Below are 20,088 nucleotides of genomic sequence, written 5' to 3'. Positions count from 1 at the left end.
GGGACACAACCTGGGGGCTGCGGGAGGGATGCGGAGCGCCTGCGGCTTCCCCTGCACCCAGCGGCCGGTAGCGGAGGCGGGCGAGGGGCGCTGCCCGCCGGGGGTGCCTGGGCCGGGCCGAGCCCCCTAGTAGGGTTAGGGTTGGGGTTAGGGTTAGGGTTAGGGTTAGGGTTAGCCAAGGGCCAGCACAGGAAAGTGCGTCTAGTAAAGACTGCAGGCTGCACTTGAAGGGAATTCTGTTCTGCATAGGAATTCTTAAGTATCTCATGCTGCAGGATAAACTAAAACCTCTACAAAGAGTACCAGACTTCTACAAGCGTGTAGCAGACCTAACCGATTCTGTGAGCAGAATTGATGCAAGTGAGAGGAAGGGGGTGAGAAAGCAGCTGGAGGAAGTCCAGGGGTGGCTGGATGAGCCACAGCTCAGTTTTACAGCACAGGATCTCTCCGACCTGCAGCCTGAGACCTGGCAAGGTGCAGAGGGAAAGTGTGACGATACACCCAGCACTTGAAGCAGAGATTGCCAGTGCCTGTGAGATCCTGGAAGGGACAAAGAAGTTCACAGAGGAGTATGAGGCTACTGCAAAGGCTGACCTGGCTATGCTTTGTGCTGCCTTGCCTGTGTCAGGATTATAGATCTCTGAAGCTGAGCAGGTGTAGATTGTCACTGCTGTTGGCTGTCCCCCTGGACACTGATTCAAGTGCAAAAATGGGCATATCTATGTGACTGGGAGCTGTGGATGGACAATGGAGAAGAGCAAGTGCCCAGAGGTAAGCAGTCATTGGCGGAACAAACGACAATCTTGACAGCACTAACAGCCTCGCCTCTGAGATGAACGGTGCGACCCACGCACCATGCTCTTAGGCGACCAACAACCTGCTCAGAGGAGCTGCGCTGGCTGTAGCGGCTGCCGGCGTCGCTCCTGCTTCTCTTGAGCCGGGGACGCCGCTAACAACGTGCTGGGAGGCGAAGGGTCCCGTCCGCCGGGGCACGGAACTCGCTCGCCGGAAGAGGCGATGTAGCGGTCTGCCGCTACCCGGAAGCGGACTGACGCACAGTGCGTCGGTGACCGGAAGGGGCGGGGTGTATCCGCTGGCACCTCTAGAAGCCATGGAGGGTCGGGAGCCGCTGCTGGTCCTGCGTGGCGCGCTACGGGCGGTGCTGGCACGGGTCCGAGGTGGGTTTTGGGGCCGAGCGGGGTCTGAGCCGAGCTGACTCTTCGCTGACTGAGGTTTCTTTCTGCCGTTTCAGAGGGCGAACCGGGCGAGGGCCGTGAGCCGTTCGAACTGCCGCTCTTCTGGGACGCGCTAGGTACGGGTAGTGGAGCCGGCCGGCGGTCGGCCGCGCAGAAGGTGCTGGGCTGGGTCAAGACCGGCGCGGGGCGGGCCGAGGCGCGGGTCTGTCGTGGGGGAGAGATCCCGGCATGTTTCTGGCCACGGCCTTGGCACTTGCCCTCCACTGCAAGGCGCTGGCGTTGGTACAGCAGCGGCCAGTATCAGACAGTTGGTACAAAACAAGCTACAAAGGGCATTAGAGCAACCTGATCTAGTGGAAGGTGTCCCTGCCTATGGCAGGGGATTGGAACTAGATTAGTTTTACAGTGCTTTCCAACACAAAGCAGTCTGTCATTCTATATTTTTGAAAACCTTTGGTCTCAGTTGAAGCCTCACAGCATCCTGGTGAAGGTATCGTGGACCAGGACACAAAATGTGGTTGTGGATATCACTACCAACTAAGTAAAAAAACATGGAATAAACATGGCACAAATGTACTGTGGAATTTTTCTTTTTGTGTATTGTTTGGACGGAAGAAATTACAATCAAGCAGCAGGGCAAAGTAGCATCAGAGGTGTTGCTCATCTGGCTGCTCTGTTCTTTCATCTTTTACCCAAGTTACTTTCTATTCTGTTGTTCCCACTGGATCCTTTCTAGGTCAGACATTCAAAGTAACATCACAAGAAGCTACAAAGCTGAGTCTGGCATTCTCAAGGCCTCCACTGACTTCTGCTGAGGTGAGTGAAAGCCCTCACAGTGAAATAGCTGTATGTGTGAGACAAGTTTCAGGTATCTCTTAGTTCATTTGACTAAACAAACTCACTTGGTTCATCACAAAAAAGGGATGTCTGGGTGGACTATCCACTGTAGGGTGTATTAATGAAGTTCAGGAATTCTCCAGAAAACTAATTTCTGTAAGATAGGAAGACATACTGAATAGAAGTAATTTTACATTCTTTTCTTTAATATCTACAGCTGATTGCTGATAGATACAGGATATTGGACAGTACAGACCTTAGATTTAACTTTCCAGTACCTAAAGGGGGCCTGCAAGAATGCTGGAGAGGGACTGTTTACAAGGGCCTGTAGGGACAGGAAAAGGGGGGATGTCTTTAAACTGACAGAGGGGAGATTGAGATGAGATGTTAGGAACAAGTCATTGGTGTGAGGTTGGTGAGGCCCTGGCACAGGGTGCCCAGAGAAGCTGTGGCTGCCCCATCCCTTGCAGTGTTCAAGGCCAGGTTGACAGAGGGTCTTGGAGCAACCTGCTCTAGTGGAAGGTGTCCCTGCCTGTGGCAGGGGTTGGACTTGGATGAGCTTTAAGGTCCCTTCCAACACAAACTAGTCTGTCATTCTATATTTTTGCTGTTAATTCAGAGACATTTGTAACACCTGTTTTTGGATGAGAAAAAAGAAAGCCATCTAGTTCAGAATAATGATCTAAGGTACTTCTCTTTAATGCATGACTGCTACATGAGGACATGTTTTGCTGCCAAATCATGAGGTGACTTAAGATGTATACAGCTTGCTTACTGTATCTTCTTCTTGTGCTGTATTTGTTTCTCAAGCAAGGTGGCTATTACTGTGCTTCCCTTTTCTCAAAGTATCTGAATGTGATTGCTTGTGAGACCTTCTAAATTCTGTGCAGCCATGGACTATTCACAGTTAACCTTTTACCTGTCCATTTTCAGGATTGCCAGAAGCTGAGTGAAGACGTCCAAAATGCCATTCTTGCAGTTGCCACAGTGTACTACTGGCTCCCCAAAGGCCAAGGTGAGATAATGACAGCTGGGTAGGCACCAATATATAGGATGCTGGTTCTTTCGCCACTGTATAAAGAAACCCAGTATTTCAGTGCCTAATGTAAGATCTGGCATCTGCAGGAAAGCAGGTTCTCTTGAGCAGGCAGTCCCATTATCAGCTGTGCTGTAGACTTGCACTTGTTTGAGTGAACCACTTTTCTGTCTACTCCTTTAGATTTCCATCTGTGAAAGAGTGACAGTGTTGGAAGTTGTATAGTTGACTGAGTGTTCGTACTTATAAAGTTTTCATATTTATGAAGTGTTGAGATCCTTGTCCAAAGTAATTTATAACTTCATTTATACAGTGTATCCACACAGATTGAGCAGTCTGTGTGTCCATCTTAGCAGTTGCTTTCTGTTGGTGCTGCCTTTGTGGCAACTTTCTTGCTCTTTCTCAATCTTCACCAGGTACTACTCTTCGGAAGATGGTACGAGATGCTACCACTGAAGTAGTGCAAGGAATGATCCAACTCACAGAAACAATTCTCAGTGCTCCATTGGAGAGGTAGTGATTTTCAAGGGGGGAAAAAAGGAGAGAAAATTACAAGCATATTTGTTAGGAAGCTGCAAGTGCAGACTGCTTCCTAAGGGAAGGGGGAAGGCAGAAGCAGAGCATTGTTATGAAGCAGGAAGAGGTAGTGGCCTCATCAGCAAAGACCCTGTACCCCTGTGCCTGAGTGAGCAGGGCAGTGCTGGTGAGGTTCAGTTGAGAGTCCAGATGATAAGACAAGCCTGTAGCAGTGAGGTCAAGCTGGAAAGTCAGGCCAGCAAGTCAGGATCAGGGTCAGCTCCAGAGGGAGTAAACAGCATCATACACCATCTAGTGATTGCCCAGCACATCTGTTACAATGAGTTGGGTCTGAGGTGAAGGCAGGCAGGTCAAATCCATTGGTCAGGATCCAGGTCAGAATCAAAGAGAAGTCTCATACCCATTTGATATGAGTATGAGACTTCTACCTTGTATATAGCCAACTAAACTCCTGGGAGGGTGGAATGCACTTCAGGGCCCTCACAGTGTCCTCTTGTTCCAGTGACCTGAGTCAGGTACATTTGTCTTCATGGAGAATAGATTTTCATTCTGTCTGAGGCAAGAAAAGATTCTGAGAGGAGGTTTACAATGAAGGCGCTGCATAGCATTTACTCTGGCAGTTTTTGCCCTTGGAGTGAACTGTCATATGCAGTGATTTTGTCACTTTATAAAGCTTGTCACTGGACTGATACAGACTGCTTCCTCTCCATGCATTACATGCCACTGCCCTTAGGCAGAGGTCAGCAGTCTAATACAGACTTCTGGTTTGCATAGATATTGAAAGATACATGCCTAAGCACCTTGAGAGGCCTTTGTAAGAGGCTTCTGCTTCTTTTTCCAGTGAATAATTAAACTCAGGAGAAACAAGCACTTTTAGCTTTACACAGACATGAAATACTAGTGACAGGCTGGTTGGTGACATCTTTCCAGCAGAGTTTCTACTAGTGTGCATCTTTGGTGCAGAAAATAAATAGTCTAGCAGAGTAGTGTTACTGAGTTTAACTTGGGGGGGCTTTGTTTCATTTCAGCTTGTCTCAGGAGCAGCTTGTATCAACTGGTGGTGTGTGGGAGGCATGTGAACAAGTGTCCAGTCTTCCACGAGGTGAGGATTGTATATGCAGAACAACAGAACTAGGACATGTTGTCTTGGAATATCAATAGCCCTTGCAAGGGACATTCTGGCTACTACAGTGAAGAGTCACTCATTCTGCAAAACCTGTCTGGGTTTGAAATGCTTAGAAACCAGGCCAGATGCTTTGCATTGCAGCAGCGCCGCTCTGAGCTCTGCAAAAAGTTTGATCCCATAATCTCAAGGTCTAATGATTGCAAACCAAGATGAGTGTTTTTGCAAACTGATTTGAATCGGTGTAGTGCCGTACTTTTCATCCTTTTACATTTGCAGATAACCAGGCAGCAGTTGCGTCAACTCTGGCTGCATGTCTGGGTGTGGTGAAGGATGCTCTGGAGGAGATGGAGCATGTAAGGAAGCCCCTCAGCTTTTGACGAACCTTCAGTGGTGAATTGCAGTGATGGTTTAGTGATGGAATACAGGGATTGTTTTATATACAGACTTTGGTTTAAATTTGTGCTGATATGACTTAGATTGGTTCTATGATCTAGCTGGATCTTAATGAGTGTTTAAACTCAAGCCTGCTTTACTTTATATAAGGTTTCCATAAAGCTATGTCCTGAATTGCAGGGGGATGTTGAGACAGCAGGGCAGGTTGATGTAACAATGGCATTACTTGCCAAATTCTTGCTGTTTGCTGTGTTGAATTGGGTTGGGGGAGTAGTTTTTCTTAAGTACAGAAATTAACAGAATCTGGTAACTGAGGTTCTGGTCGGAGAGAGATTCCTCCATAAATTAGTTGTGTGATTTCTAAAGTATGTTTTCCTCCTGGGTATTGGTGGAACTGCTATTAGGCTCTGGGGTTTCAGTGCATCTGTGTTCTTAGGCTCTGGTGGAAGGGCAAGACCCATACAGTGACATCATGGAAGATGAAGAGCTGGGCTTTCGAGGTAACAGAGATACATATTGGTCAGAAGCTGACCGGAAGCTGCTTGGCTCCTGCATGGGATTAATGAAGGCTTCTAAAGCTTGCCTGAAGAAGGTCTTGGGTGTAGTGAAGGCTTATGGGAAAGCTGATTCTCCAGACCAGATTGCTCAGCTGGACGATCTTGCAGACATTGCTAATGAGATCAGTCCAAGGTAAGCAGGTCTATCCCTTTTGCCACTTTTGCTCCAGAGCGGTCCCTGTCCTTGAGGTGTAGACAACAGATTAGGAAAACCTTGTATAATACTGAAACTGTGAGATGGTGGTGGAAGCAGGTGTGCTGGGAAGACTATTAAGGTGTCGGCTGTTTAGAGTTGTGCAAGATGGGAGAGGAGCATAGAATCAAGTAGGCTGGAAAAGACCTTTAAGACCATCAAGTCCAACTATTCCCCTGGGACTCCCAAGGCCACCATTAACCAGTGTCACTGAGGGCCTCATCCACATGGTTTTTGAACACTTCCAAGGGTGGTGATTCCACTACTGTCCTGGGCAGCCTGTTCCAATGCCTGACCACCCTTTTGGTGAAGAAATTTCTCCTAATACCAGTTTAAAAATCCCCTGGCACAGCTTGAGGCTGTTTCCTTTTGTCCTATCACTTGTTACCTGGGAGAAGAAACCAGCCACCTCTTCTCCTTTCAGGTAGTTGTAGAGAGCAGTAAGTCTCCCCTGAGCCTTCCACACTAATCTCCCTGAGGTACCTCAGCCATTCCTCATTGTACTTGTCCTCCAGTCCTTCACCAGCCCTGTTGCCCTTCTCCTCTGGACCTGCTCCAGCACCTCAACGTCTCTCTTTTATTGAGTGGCCCAGAACTGAGGGCAGGATTCAATGTGTGGCCCCACCAGTGCCCAGTACAGGGGGTTTATTACTTCCCTGGCCCTGCTGGCTATGCTATTTCTGATACAGGCCAGGATGCTGTTGGAATTCTTGGCTGCCTGGGCAGAAGCTGGATCATGTTTAACTCTGTCAATTAGCACCCCAAATCCTTTTCCATGGGCAGCTTCCCAGCCAGTCACCCCCTTCTTGAGGTGAGAGTGGCATGCACTTGTCTGAGAAGGCAATGAAAAGTATCCCATGGTTATGACTGCCACTGTGTCCTTGTTATGCAGTGCTGTTCCTGACATGTATTGAGGGTGGGTGTAAGCTTTGACCAGGATCCATGAGTTGTGCTATCAGGACTTTTTCTTCTGTTGCTCCCCTCTTCTGTTCTAGTGTTGATGAGCTGGCACTGAGTATGTATCCACCTATGAACCAGCTGGCTGTGCGGCTTAATGTAAGTATCTGCAGCCTGCATGCAGCTCTACTCACTTGGCTGTAGAGAAGGGGAAGAAACTGAATTGGAGAAATGACTGACTGTCAGGAAGAGGGTGTTAGTGACTGTCTCAGTAACAAGTTTTTTAGGGATGAAGAGTCCCCCTTTGGTTCCTGCAGACTTAGCTTCCTTCAGGTAGAAATGTATTCCTCATCTTTACTTTGACAGGGAAGAGGGTGGCCACTTAAGCTTTGGCTCTGAACTATAAACCATAAGGACATCTAGTGACAGTATCTCAGGAAAGTGAGGTCTAAGGCTGCCTCTTACTGCATGTCTTTCTCCTTGGGTAATGTAGACTTGCTCAAATAAAGTTATGTAAATTAAAAATATATATTAAAAATTCTCACAGTGAGCATGGTTAAGTACTGAAAGAAACTGATCAGAGCAGCAGTGGAATCCCTATCTCTGGCAATACTCAGAACTTGACTGGGCAAGGCCCTGAACAACCTGACTGAACTTTGAGGTAGGCCTTGTTTTGGGTAGGAGGCTGTATTAGATAACTTCCAGGTCTCCCGTGCATCATAGATTAGCTATGTATCTTCTCATATCTGAGATTATTTTTTTATTCTTAATTTTGATTTCATGCCTTTGGCCAGTGGCTTGATTTTTTTGAGGTAAAGAAATAAAGTATTGCTTAATACCAAATTGCATGACAGTTGATCACTTGTAAGTTTATACCGTAATATCAGTTACTAATTTCTAATAGGCTTTATCTTTTTAAAGAAAAAAGCATTTCAACATATGCTTTAAAACACAGTCTGTCTTTATTTTTGTCTGTCCCAGCCAGTGGCAGGCTGGGAGACACTCCCTCCATGGCAGTGATAGATAACTTCTTTCTGCATCAGATCTGTGGCAGTTTTACTCATTCTTGGCTGTGCACCCTACTTTCTTTTCCAGTGCTGCTGAGTTCCTTTAAACATGTTTGGCTGATGTTATTTCCTTTTTGTTTCTTTCTAGGCTGCTAAGTTGGCCTCGGTATTAAAGAAAGTCTTAGAGATTACAAGGTGAGTATGAGTTAATTTTATATGTGTGTGTTCCCTGTTGATAGCTTTCTGCTTCCTAAGGTGCCTCATTTCTGGGCAGCAAATGCATTTTGCAGTAATTATGATGTTAGTCAGTCACAAAGGAATGTAAGTAAGAACAGGATGGTAGGGATAAAAGTGGTTCCCACTGAAGACACACACATATAAGTTAAGGTTTGGCACTAGAGACACAGGTGTTGATTCTTCCTTGTCCAAAGCACTTGGGCTATAGCAGTTCTGTTTTAATACTGTGGTAATGCAGCACTTCACAATACCCATGTGTTGTCTGGATGCATAGGTGTAAAGACACCCAGGAGGCTTTCCTAATGAATTTCCTCCACTTTTGCAGGACAAGCCATGTATGTCCACCATCAGAGGAAGGCTGGGTGCAGTTTCTAACTGGTGCAGTAGATCACAACATGAACAAAATCAAGAACTTCACACAGGGTCAACTTTAGTTCTTCCGTGTGTGTGTGTTGCTGCCACTGTTTCTGGCATGTACTTTTCCGGTGAATCTTGGTATTCTTCAGCTATTGGGAGAATGATAACAGTGTTTTTAGGAGAGAACTTTACTGTCACTTAGTAAAACTTTCCCAGGGAATTGCTCTTTGCTATTGCAGAAGGTATAATTTTGCCTGGATTCCTGTGATCCTGAAATGGTGCAGGGCTGCATCTTAATGCTGTGACTATGCCCCATTCTTCAGACATTGCAACCAGTATGGGTTCAAAGAAAATAAAATATTGCTAGATTTGCATGAGTGGCTTTATCTTTTCAGGTGGCAGAGGATATGTACAGAAGGAAGGGGTCTTGCTTCTTTTGCAGGAAGCTTAATGAACCATTAAAAACATGTAGTACTGCTGCTATTTCCTGTCTAACCTTAGAGAAGAGTGACCTATCTTTCTCTTTACTGTTTCCTCAGAACGCAGTAGAAAATACTATTTACTACTTTGCCAGTGTAAAGGATCTGTAGAGGAATAATAGTATTTCTCTAGAGAAATGTTACATCTGTCATCACTTTAAAGTTCTAGGATATTCCTTTTTGCCATGGTAGGGAAAAATGGCTAAGCAGTGGTGGGTTCAGCACATATGCATGGTGAGAAATCCAGCATTTGCTTGAGCATTTACCCCATCTTTGCCACAGTAAGGTCGAGCTTAAAAACTGGAAAGTGGGCATAATGGCAGATGGAAGAGAGTTGTTTGTACAAATAATCAAAGTCAGTCATGGTTTTAAATATCTTTAATTCAGCTGTTAACATCTATGCTTGCCTGAGACCAGGGCACAGATCATGACTGCTCTTCTGTAAAAGAACAGCAGGATCTGTTCTAAATTGGGCATCAGGCAGTTGCAATGTTGATAGTTTTGTAGCTCTTTAGGTTCTGGAGCTGAAGGCAGGTAAGATGTGCAGTGAGTCTTCTGGGCCCAGTTTGGGTGGGGGTGAATGGGATTTGCAGCTGTTGAGTGCTTTTAGGTTGCACAGAGCCCAACCTGAAAGGTGAGAAGGGATTATGCAGGAAGTACGCCTCTTTGTAGTTCTAGTTTCTGGCCCAGGAGGTGCATTTGATCGACACAGGTATGGGGCCAGAAAAGGAAAGGGGGTTGAGAGGGGGAAGGTGGCAGGTAGTGGTTACCTGAACTATCCCAATGGAACTGTGATGATGTGGTTATGGTCTAGGGCAGGATATATGTCAGGAGGGTTGAACTCCCCATGGAGTCATCTAAGGTTACTTTGCCATAATGCAGCTTCTTGAGAGCAGTGTGCGTGTAGGCAGGGTTAATGCCTTTTTGGGTGACTCAGCTAAGCCAGGTTTGTCTGGTTCTTCAGAGAAGGGGTAGACTGTTAAAATTGTACCCAGGGACTGTCTTTATTGCTGACAGTGGGTAGTATGTGGAAAGATATGTCACGAAGAGTATAGTTTCACCCCATTCACGTATGTTCATGTGGCTATCTAAAAAACAATTGATTTCTCAGCAGCAAATAATTTCTCAATTTTGTAGCTCATTTCAGCAGCCTATAACTGTTGTCTTATCTAATGTGTATTTCTCCCTAGGTCTTGTAGTACTTCTCGTTAACCTTCTTGTTGGCAGGGAGCTTTCCTTCTGCTGTCTAGGCTTTTGGGGTTGAAGCTTTCACAAATGTTGTACTGACTTCAGCTTATGTATTACACATCTGTTGAAAGTTATGTTACCTGGATTTTCTTCTCCTCAGTGAAAATCTTCTGTATTATCTGTCAATAAAGGATGGGATGCCTGGGGCTTTCATGCTGCTGTAGTCTCTTCCTGCCATGTTGTTGCTCACTTAGTTTTGGGGACATCCTTTCCTGCACAGGGGTTTTCTTTAGCTGTTCTTAGATAATTCAGTTTGCACTTACTTGTACTTTCTTTGTCTGTAAATGAGCCCTCGCCCTGCAACCACTATCACACACTTCTCCAGGGGTTCGGTGAGAGGGTTCAGGAGGCCGATCTTTGCTGTGCTTGGCTGATACTGTACCATGTTTTCTGGAAACTGTTGGAAGAAGGAAATGAGCTGAAACTGAGAGAAGGAAAGAGATTCTTTTGTGGTTAAAGGAAGTTTTTTTTTTTTTTTTTGTGTGTGTGAGAGGTTTCAGTCTGAGCTGCCAATTGCCAGAAGGGGCAAAGTCCAGCTTACTTTCTTCTTGACTATGGTATTCTGCTGTAGTTCTGTTCTGCATCGTGTGATTTCCATACTGGTGAGTGAGTTGGGAGTCATTGGGATTTCTTATGCTCACACGTAGATAAGGTAGAAGAGGGAGTACTGTATACAACAGTGTGACACAACGCACTTTTCCCAAACTGATGTCTCAGTGCTTTGAAAAAAGCCTGAGGAGAGCTACTCAACCCAGCAGAATTTTTTTTTTTTCTTTATGACTATGAAAGCTGTTTTCTCATTACTGCAGTAACAGAGCAACTGATCTAACCTCAATAGTGAGAGGGGGATCACAAATGATGATCTCCTCCTGTGCAAAGTATATGTAGAAGGAGTCCTCGTCTTTCAATACGGCAGTCAGCCTAAGCAGGTGGTCCTGTCCCAATTCTTCTTTGTATTGCGAGTAAGGCAGAAAGACTTGCAGGTTGTTAGCTGGAATACAGAGTGATGAAATACAGATGACAATGCAGATGATAAGTACTATTTGGTCTTAGGCTGCATAATGCCTAAGGGTGTTTAATGCCCAATACTGTACTAAAAGCTGCAGTGATCCCAACTGCATTTGCAGATTCAAAACATTTGTCAGTGTCAACGTAAAGAAAATTTATTTCTGTCCCCTGCAATCAGCTGTTTGGGAACCTTTTGAAAAGTTACAGCTAAGTGCATTTTTCCTGAAGTGAGAGGACTAGACACATTTTTCTAGCCATGCACCCAGTAGAATCCTTACCTTCATTGCTTCTCAGGGTAAAATGAAACTCTTCCTTCCAAAGTTGGGTAATGGGAACACCATTATAATGTAGAGACTGGGCCCCAACTAGCAGGTGAGTAGCCTTTTCTCCACCACTGTGGTTAAATACTTCAATGGAAAGTGGAACATCTTGTCCCCGTAGCAGAGAATTCCTCAGTTGGAGGTGCATGAAGAGGTTAACTGGCTCTTCAAGGGCAGTAGGAACGAAGCTAAACTGTGTTTTGCTGCTGCTGCTGATTGTCTCAAGCTTCTTTATCTTTGTGTAGGCTTTGTCAAGTACAACTTTTTCCTGAAGAGAGCCTGTCACAAGGGAGCACATGTTTTAGAATTCTTTACTAGTGTGAAGCAGTAGATGCAGAATGATGGCATTGAATTATCCTGGCAGTACTGTAGATAACTGTTTCTATCTTTATAGAGAGAGCCTGCTGTGCTTCAGTTGGAGCAGATTGAGAATTTCAGCTGACAGGACAGTCATTGGATGTACCCAAAAGCTTCTATTGGGAAACGTTTGTCTTAGTTTTTAAAGCACCTCGGTGCTAACATCTGTCAGAATAAAAGCAGCAGTTGCCTTTTTAGCTATGGCTGTAGCTAGGGCACAGGACTATGTTGTGATGGACTGCAGCCAAGGAGACAGCATGCCATGGTCTAAGATGGGATGGTAGGGTTGGGTAAGGGAAATAGCACTCAGTAATAGATTCTGAAGGGGGAGCTACTTTTCAAGGGAGCGATTTAGACAGTATCTGGAGCAGTCCTTTTCAGAAAGCTGGAGTCTGAAATATATATATATTACAGAGATAATGGGAGGTGGAGATACAGAGTGTACAGGTAACAGAAATCAGGAAAGGTTTTCCAGACGGGAAAGTACCTGCTGAAGAAGGGTGTTGCCCTTGAGAGAACTCATTAATGCAATGGAGCAGAATGAAATTTGTGCATGACTTCTGTAGACAGCAAGAGTAAGGTGTCCTTGTACCACTCAGAAAGGGGAAGTAGTGAGAAGTGGATGACCCTAATGCTCTGGTACAGCTCTGCTCTCTAGTCCTTCACTCTTTGTAATGATGGCAGAGAAAATGTGTTCAACCACTTGCCTACCCCATACTGTTCAGCCTGGAGAAGAGAAGACTGCAGGGAGACCTCATAGCAGCCTTCCACTATCTGAAGGGGGCCTACAAGGATGCTGGGGAGGGACTCTAGATCAGGGACTGTAGCAAGAAGACGAGGGGTTATGGGCTTAAAGTGAAGAGGAGGAAGTTCAGGTTAGCTAGAAGGAAGAAATTCTTCACTGTGCAGGTGCTGAGGCACTGGAATGGGTTGCCCAAGGAAATTGTGAATGTTCCATCCCTGGCAGTGTTCAAGGCCATCTTGGATGGAGCCTTGGGTGGCATAGTTTAGTGACAGGTGTCCCTGCCCATGGCAGGGGGGTTGGAACTAAATGATCTTAAGGTCCTTTCCAACCCTAACTATTCTATGATTCTATACCTTCAGGATACTTGTAGTTCTGTGTGATATCCTCACAGCGTTCACTGCCCACACTCTTGGTGCTGATGTTGTTGCCAGTGTACTTTGTGCTACCGAGAGCTGGCTTGAGGGTGTCATCTGCTTTTTGTATCCAGACCTGGCGCTTGGCATTGATGGCAGCAAAGAAGTAGCAGACATCATAATCTGCTTCTGTGTCCCCTTCCTTGATGGCTTGAACAGGGGCTGGCCCACAAAAGGATGGACCTGAAGAGAAATTGTGGCCTAGCTAAGACTCAGATGCTTTACCAACTGGACCCATGCCTAATTTAGACCAATACCAGGAGTGGTGAAGTATCTAGTTTTGGAGATCATTAGGGAGCAGTGCTATGATAGAGGTACACAAACCGAACAGATGAATGATGATTTAGTGCTTAAATTCAACAGGGTGAGTCCCTGTCCTTCTGCATCCTTCCACTGGAAATTGGGAAGGGAGGAATATTGAACTGCTTTATTTGTTCACCACTCCACTCCACTCCCACCTCCGTACCTCCCCAAAGCCCATCTTTGATATTTTACCTTTGCTTTTTTCCTGGCAGGTGGCATCCAGTGCCTGCCACCCACTGTATTCTGGTAGCAAGTCTGCTCGAGCCATCCAGCATTCATTCCAAACATGGAAGGTCCTGCAAGAGACAGCATCATGTACTTATATCAAGGGACTAAGATCTGAGGTACAGTAAAGTTTTAGCCAAACCACAACCAATTAATGCTCCTTTGAAAGAGCTCAGTGCATGTTGAGGAGCGCAGAGACTGGGGTTTTGACACAAATAGAGTTTCTCCAGCTGGACTGGAGACTATCATTCTTCCTTTGTGGGCCCTAGTAATAGGGTGCTTTTCAGTTTGGGTTGTAGTGATTTCTCCAGAACAGGTTATGTAGACAGGATTTCAGCTGGGCTGTCTCCTAACTGCCTCCTTGCAGCTGTTTACCTCTTTCTTTCCACCACCTCTGTCACTTCCTATATACAGGTATTGTTTCAGATTTGTGCTTGGGCCCTGCCATGTTTTCTTACCAGACACGGGCATTCTTGTCTTGTGTTAGCAGTGTCCCGTCTTCATCATAATACTCATCCACACTCAGGCTGCTGTTAGTGTTGTGAGCCCATGTAAAGCCTGTGACCACCCTGGTAGGAATTCCCAGGCACCTTAAAACTGCAGAAGAAAGATCTGTGAATCAGTTGTACATCCTGCCCTAAGGGTCCTCTAGTGATATAGAGCATTTTTTTGTGCTAGGCCTGTTAGGAATGGCACCATGCCTGCTGTTTTTATGCAAGAGGCATTGCACCTTGCCTTGGGAAATAAGCTGTCATAGGTGTGTTCAGTGAATGTTGTGTACTGATACTTTTCTATCTTAGAGGTAGCGATGCTGTATGTTGATGAAGAAACTCTGAGGATCTGCCTCTCACCTAAAAATTAAAGGTTATTTTACTGGGTTCTGTGTCAATTCAAGAACTTAGGCATATGCTAGAGATTCTGCAAATAAGGCTTTGCTCAGCACAGAAGTCTTTGAATCACCACTATACCTGAACACATGACTGCAGCAAACACCCAGCACTGCCCGTAGCGGACAGGCTTGCACTGCGATGCAACCCACTGCCGGAGGATGGGACTGCTTCCCAGCCACTTGGAAGGGGGTGTCCCATTAAAGTATTGCCCAGTCCCACATTCTGTCAGGATTCCTCTAAACTCATCAGAGTTCAGCTGCAGAGAAGGAGAGAAAGATGGATTAAGGAATTTCCTCTCTTTGATAGGAATGCCTCGTCCTGTTTCCTGAAGCTACCCCCAAGGCAGATGAAACCAAAAGAATGTTCTGTGCAAAGAATGAAGGTCATGGCTGTGCAGTACAGGTACAACAGCTTCCCCTGCGATTTATTCAGTAAGTGTACTGCCATTGCTAAGAAACTCCTGCAGCCCTACTTGTTTGCTGCAGGAATATCAGGAAGGGCTGGAGTTTGGCAGGAGGTGTTGTTTGTAAGAGCCTTGAGAAGGCTCCCTCTTTGGTCAGTGCATTGTGTTGCCATAAACTGGAATTGAGAGATGCTGGCCTTTGCTCTGTATTGGGGCCTTCTCTGCTAGGGTCAGGGCTGCTGGCAGCTCTTCTTACCATGGCAGCAACTGTGCGGCAGATGTAAACAGGGTTCTTGCGCTGGATGTGATCCTTGTCTCGATGGCGTTCACCTACATCCAGCAGTGTGAAGCAGATGTCGACAATATCCTCCTCAAACTGAAATAAGAACACGTCATTTCAGAAAATTTAGCCTGAACATTTGTTCTCTGGAGTCCCTGCAAGGATTTGTAACTCTGCAGATTATTTCTTTCTTTCCACTGATAGTCTTCTAGAAGTGCGCTGTAGAGAAGAGGTCCAGGCAGAGGTTTGGAGAGGGAGCACAACATACTAAAGGCAGACTTACAACTTTATTGAAGCAAGGTGAGAAATGCATTAGCATGATACTGCATTCCCTGACTGAGGGGAATTGATGCTTTTCTGAAGCACTCTCCAGGTTGACACAGAGGTACTTTTTTCAGTCTGGTGCACTGAAATGGGATAAAGTCCTTTTCTAATCACTGTCTGTACCAGATACCTTGGGCAGATTGGAAGATCTACTTGTTTGCACTTTGCCTGTAAAACAGAGAAAGTAACTAAGCTTTGTTAAATGCTTTTATATCTGTTGATAAAGGAAGGCACACAAAGCCCAGATATAGATCAATGCATTTCTTCATAGAGGACAGCCTGAGAAGGTAGCTAAAATTACATATACTGGTTTATGGGACTTCATACACAGGTCCATGTTCTCCTGCACAGTCTTAGACAAAGACAGGGAGTGCAGACTGCAAGTTCTTTCATCAAAGCCACAGTATGGAAATGAATGGCATGCACAAAGGAGATATGCATCCTTCCTTTGCTGGTGGGTGTAAGAGAGCACAGACATACTGGACCTCTTGCTTACCTGACTAAAGTCCCAAGGCTGTGCTAGGACTGCGTTTTCTGTCCCCCAGTAGATGACACCATCTTGGTTTAAAATGTACTCCTGCCTCTGTGCCTCATTAGCCAAGAACACCTCGTCATCTAGATTAGAAGAAAAAAACATCAGGAAGAGAGCATTCCTGGTCTCAGATGCACTTGCATCTCTCTTACACCAGCAGATTCCACTGCACTCCAGGGACTTCAGCAGTCCCTGGCATTGTGCCCTGAAAAATACCACAAATGCTGATTCACACAGGAAAGAAGAATTTCATTGTCTTATCTGTTTGCTTGTTTGAAAAAGTTTCTCCAGACCTAGGCTATTGTGCTAGCTGGCTCTTTTACTCTCCTGGCTGTTGTTGACTATTCTTAAAAAACATACAGTGGTTGTAATCAGACCACTTATAATATTGACTCATCTTAAAATCTTTATTACAGGAGGACAGGGCTCTGGCAGTGGAGTACTCTAGGAAGGGGCAGAAGTGCTGAGGCAGGCAGCTTCGAGCTTTCATTAGCCCTTACTCCTTGCTAAGGTGCTGTGAGGAGGGGACAGGAGTGGCCGTCAGTGTTAGTTGACCTCAGCCTCCATGAAGGCAGAGTGCCATCTCTGCCAAAAAAAAAAGGCTGGTTTTGTGAAGTGACTGATCCTATCCTGCCTTTACTGTTTCTGACCACATACCTTGGCACCATGGATTAAAGAGAAGGGTGAAGTTGCCCAGGAGATGGTCAGACTTGGAGGCATGTAAAAGCAGAGTATACTGGCCAATGGGAGCATTGGCAGGTGTGTTCACAGAGATGGTCCAGAAGCATGGGTCCTGTTCTTCCAGTGCTGCACTCCACTGCTTCTGGTCTCCCAGGCTGGAGATGGGAAATTCAGTCTGGGTTCCATCTGCTTTAGAAGGATGGGATCCTGCAGCCAAAGAGAGCTGGTTGTGTCTATTCCAGACACACACCCTCACCCCATGCAGACTGCAGGGACCTAGACTAGATCTGTAGCCATGACTCCTTTCTTGTGAGAGAGTCTTAACCCTTTAGCAGTTTAATGCCTAGTAAATCTTCTTAAGGTTAGTACTGTGCTCAGGCCCCCATGTTTGAAAGTGGGATGCGTTATTTCATAGATTTGTAAAAACTAGGAACAACCAGAATGGCGCAGGCCTGCTGCTTCTGGATTTCAGTGTCTCGTAACGAAAGTCACAGCCAGATGCTCAGATTATGCTAAAACAAGCTAGGGCTGAATGCTGCTACCTTTCTCAGAGGTTTTACTAGGAAACACTCTGTAACAGCAAGCATCTGTAACAGACTAGCTAAGTTTGAACGTTCCTAAACCATTCCTCTCCAGGGGAGAGGAGAGATCCCATGAGAACTTTCAAATCAGAGAGTAGTGAACCTGCATTGGTTATTGTGATACAGTGTCTCTTCTGGAAAGTGGTTTAATTTTGACCCTGCAGTTGCAGCAGCAGGAGACTCTTCTCTGCCTTAGATAAACAGTTAACTGGCCTCACTTCTAAATTTGGGCACCCCTGTCCAGCTCTGGACATGACTTTTGCCACCAGGTCTGTTCTTAAGGTGGATGGAGAACCAGAGCTCTGATAGCAATGGTAATGATGTTACCTGTCTGTACTATGAGGAGGATCCTCTTCAGCTGCCACAGGTAGTTGTGTATTGGAGCTGAGAAGCATACAGTGATAGTGAATGGCTGCCCTCGCCTCACCATAAGCCTTTCAGTGCTGATTTCTTCTGTGTGGTGGTTATTGTTGTTCATTGTGACCTTGAAATCACATTTTTTGATGCTCAGACCTGTAGCATGAGAAGATACAGAATGAGTTTGGGGCTGTGAGCTGCCCACAGTCTGGTGCTGGACCACATCCTGAGGCACACAAGCAACTGATCATGTGTTTCTCCACTCAGAGAGTGAACCCCTACCTTTGGGACTTTCTGCCAACTAACTGTAAGGGCCTTCACTGTGAACTTAGTTGTTCTTGTGTCAAGTGGCTAATGAGCTGCCTTTGCTTATACCTTAGGATCAGTAAGTGAACCAAGTGATGATACAAAAGCTCTTTCCTGCCCAGGAAGGGAGATAGAACAGGCCTGAGCATTCAGATGGTATAGATGTATGTTAGTATTGAGCATGCACTGTGACTACATTTGGAGTCTTGTTCTCTGTACTCAAGGGCACAGATGGCACTCAAAGCAGCATCCCTCCACATGGTTACGTGGTTGAAATTGTGCACAGGAGACAAACTATTTCACCCCACTTGCAGTGTGGGTGTGGCTCTTCCAGCAGTTACTTTCCTGTGTACGTCTGATATGCACAAAGAGCAACAGCTAGTGCAAATTTCACTGCTGGTTCGAATGTAATGTGCCAATATAGTCCTGGAACTATACTGGATCACGGCAAGTAAGACATGTTTTCCTTCTTTGCACCACATACAATTATCAGTCTCACACCCAGAGCTGCAGGAGGCAAAAGAGCACCTCCTCCTGTCTCCTACACATGCATCATACACGTTATACATGCTTTTGTCCAGCACCAAAAGAGAGAAAAGAATTGTCACAATTTCAAGCACCCAGTTTGGTGCTCAGTGGCTGTACTGAGATCATGTATTTGCACTTGTCTTACAGTTTTGCTGGTGGTCTTAATATTTCCAGACTCCTTGTTGAGAAGCAGGTAACACCCTGTTTTTTTTCTCAGCGTTGTTTTTCTCAGGCTTGGGATCATGCTGACCTCACTTATCTCTTCATCTTTCAACTCATCAGTTAGATCCTTTAACCTGTGTTTTGTAAACTGCTGTCTGTTACATGACACATTCTGTCACTTACTCTGCCTTGCTGGCCTAGGCTCTCCCTTTGTTCCAGCTAAAAGAAAAATAATCCACGGAGCATTCCCCTGCTGTCTAAAGCCATTGCTCCTGTGTTAAAGGAGCAGTGAGTGCTCTTTGCAGTTATCAGTGGTTTGCTCTGTTCTTCATCTGACTTGCCTTGTTCTCTACATTGATACCTTCTCCTGTTCCTATTGTTCTGTTCGTTGTGTTTTGTTTTTTCAACACTAATTTTGTCGTGTTGTTTTCAGTGAATGATTCTGGTCTGGCTCTCACATCCCTTTATGACTGTCCCAGCTCATAGCTCTGCACGGTTTAAGCTTTACAGAGCCAGCTCTGACCTATATTTTCTTCTTTGTGATGAATACGTCAGTTCTGGCTGTCTTGTAGACTGGTGAGTCATATGCAGTCTGGCTCCTTTTTTTTCATATGACTTTTCATATGACTTTTTTGTGGATCTAACTTTTTTGAAAGATTGCTTAGAACCTAGACTGTCTTCTTGCTCAAGTAGCTAAAACACTTTGTAATCTCTCTGCTTCAGTTTTGTAGTTTGGCTTACCTTCCCCATGTCCTTCCCCCATCCTCAGTGCTAAGGACTCTTGCCTTTGCTTCTAAACTTTCAGATGTCTGCCTTAGCTGCTTCCTGCCTCTCTCAAATGCCCCTTAGGCATTGATACCAGCTTTTGTTTGCTCCCCCTTTTTAGGCAGTGCTCTGTGTGAATTCCATTTAGAGAATTTCCTTGGCTCTTGCCCTGTAAGAAGCCCAACTCGTTTACAAAACTCATGAACACTGTCTTGGAGCCCGGACAGTTGCTTTACCTGACAAACAACTGGGAAATGCTTGGGACTAGCCAAAGTGATTTTTGCTTACCTTGACCCATGTCTAGTTCCCCGTACTGTGAAAGCCTTCAGCTTCTCTTGCTCTGATGGGCAATGGCTCCTTCCTTCAGCTTTCTTTCAAAATTATCCACTTGCAGAGTTGTTTGCTCAATTTCTTTATATGGGGTGGATGTGATGTGGAGACCTCTCCTTCAGCTTATCTTGCAGGCCTGCTGTGCAGATGTTGAGGACTCTTTTATCTTTCAGACCACACTAGAGACTCACAGAAAGGGGTAGCTTCCTACATACAGATGAGGCTAAATTTCACAGTGGGATATGAAGTCTTCAAAGACAGCCAATGACAATTTATTTCAAGAGTATTGGAGATGCCAATGTAGAAAAGAGAGTAGGAAATTCAAGTCTTAATTTGGCTCTAAACAACGCAAGGAACGCACTTCAAATGTAAGTGCTGAAGAGCTGCTCTCCAACATTGGCCCTAAGCTGTTTAGCTCCTAAACCCTTCAAGGAGTAAAAAAACCCAAAGATCAATACATCCATTGACCTTGTGCCTA

General features: G+C 45.5%; 2 protein-coding genes across 7 annotated transcripts; one reads left to right on the top strand and one right to left on the bottom strand.

Moving 5' to 3' along the window:
• Positions 1 to 1,087: 1,087 nt before the first annotated feature.
• On the top strand, positions 1,088 to 8,747 carry CCNDBP1 (cyclin D1 binding protein 1). Of its 2 annotated transcripts, XM_057424740.1 has the most exons (11): positions 1,088 to 1,178; positions 1,253 to 1,312; positions 1,933 to 2,012; positions 2,967 to 3,048; positions 3,486 to 3,582; positions 4,635 to 4,708; positions 5,009 to 5,085; positions 5,562 to 5,815; positions 6,871 to 6,931; positions 7,928 to 7,974; positions 8,342 to 8,747. In XM_057424740.1, the coding sequence occupies exons 1-11, from the start codon at positions 1,112 to 1,114 to the stop codon at positions 8,448 to 8,450; spliced, it is 1,008 nt and encodes a 335-aa protein (XP_057280723.1). In that variant the 5' UTR covers positions 1,088 to 1,111; the 3' UTR covers positions 8,451 to 8,747. The 2 variants fall into 2 exon arrangements, with proteins under 2 accessions (XP_057280723.1, XP_057280724.1); XM_057424741.1 differs by lacking the exon at positions 1,253 to 1,312 and having other exon boundaries at positions 1,097 to 1,178.
• Positions 8,748 to 9,212: 465 nt separating this feature from the next.
• Positions 9,213 to 19,717, bottom strand: LOC130607545 (protein 4.2-like). 5 transcript variants are annotated; one of them, XM_057424732.1, is made up of 13 exons: positions 19,569 to 19,717; positions 17,490 to 17,675; positions 16,558 to 16,788; positions 15,865 to 15,983; positions 15,021 to 15,140; positions 14,440 to 14,617; positions 13,930 to 14,068; positions 13,439 to 13,542; positions 12,884 to 13,126; positions 11,387 to 11,707; positions 10,931 to 11,091; positions 10,364 to 10,518; positions 9,213 to 9,479 (listed from the first exon to the last, which is right to left on the bottom strand). In XM_057424732.1, exons 1-13 carry the CDS (start codon positions 19,576 to 19,578, stop codon positions 9,329 to 9,331), a joined length of 2,118 nt encoding a protein of 705 aa, XP_057280715.1. In that variant the 5' UTR covers positions 19,579 to 19,717; the 3' UTR covers positions 9,213 to 9,328. The 5 variants fall into 5 exon arrangements, with proteins under 5 accessions (XP_057280715.1, XP_057280716.1, XP_057280718.1 ...); XM_057424733.1 differs by having other exon boundaries at positions 10,364 to 10,497; XM_057424735.1 differs by lacking the exon at positions 17,490 to 17,675 and having other exon boundaries at positions 19,569 to 19,712.
• Positions 19,718 to 20,088: the final 371 nt, after the last annotated feature.

Source organism: Pezoporus wallicus, unplaced genomic scaffold (assembly GCF_028554395.1).
Source record: "Pezoporus wallicus isolate ANWC-B61680 ecotype Strahan unplaced genomic scaffold, APGP_CSIRO_Pwel_v1 contig_13737, whole genome shotgun sequence".
Lineage (NCBI taxonomy): Eukaryota > Metazoa > Chordata > Aves > Psittaciformes > Psittacidae > Pezoporus > Pezoporus wallicus.
Note: the sequence above shows the minus strand (reverse complement) of the source record. Positions and strands in the feature narration are given on the sequence as shown.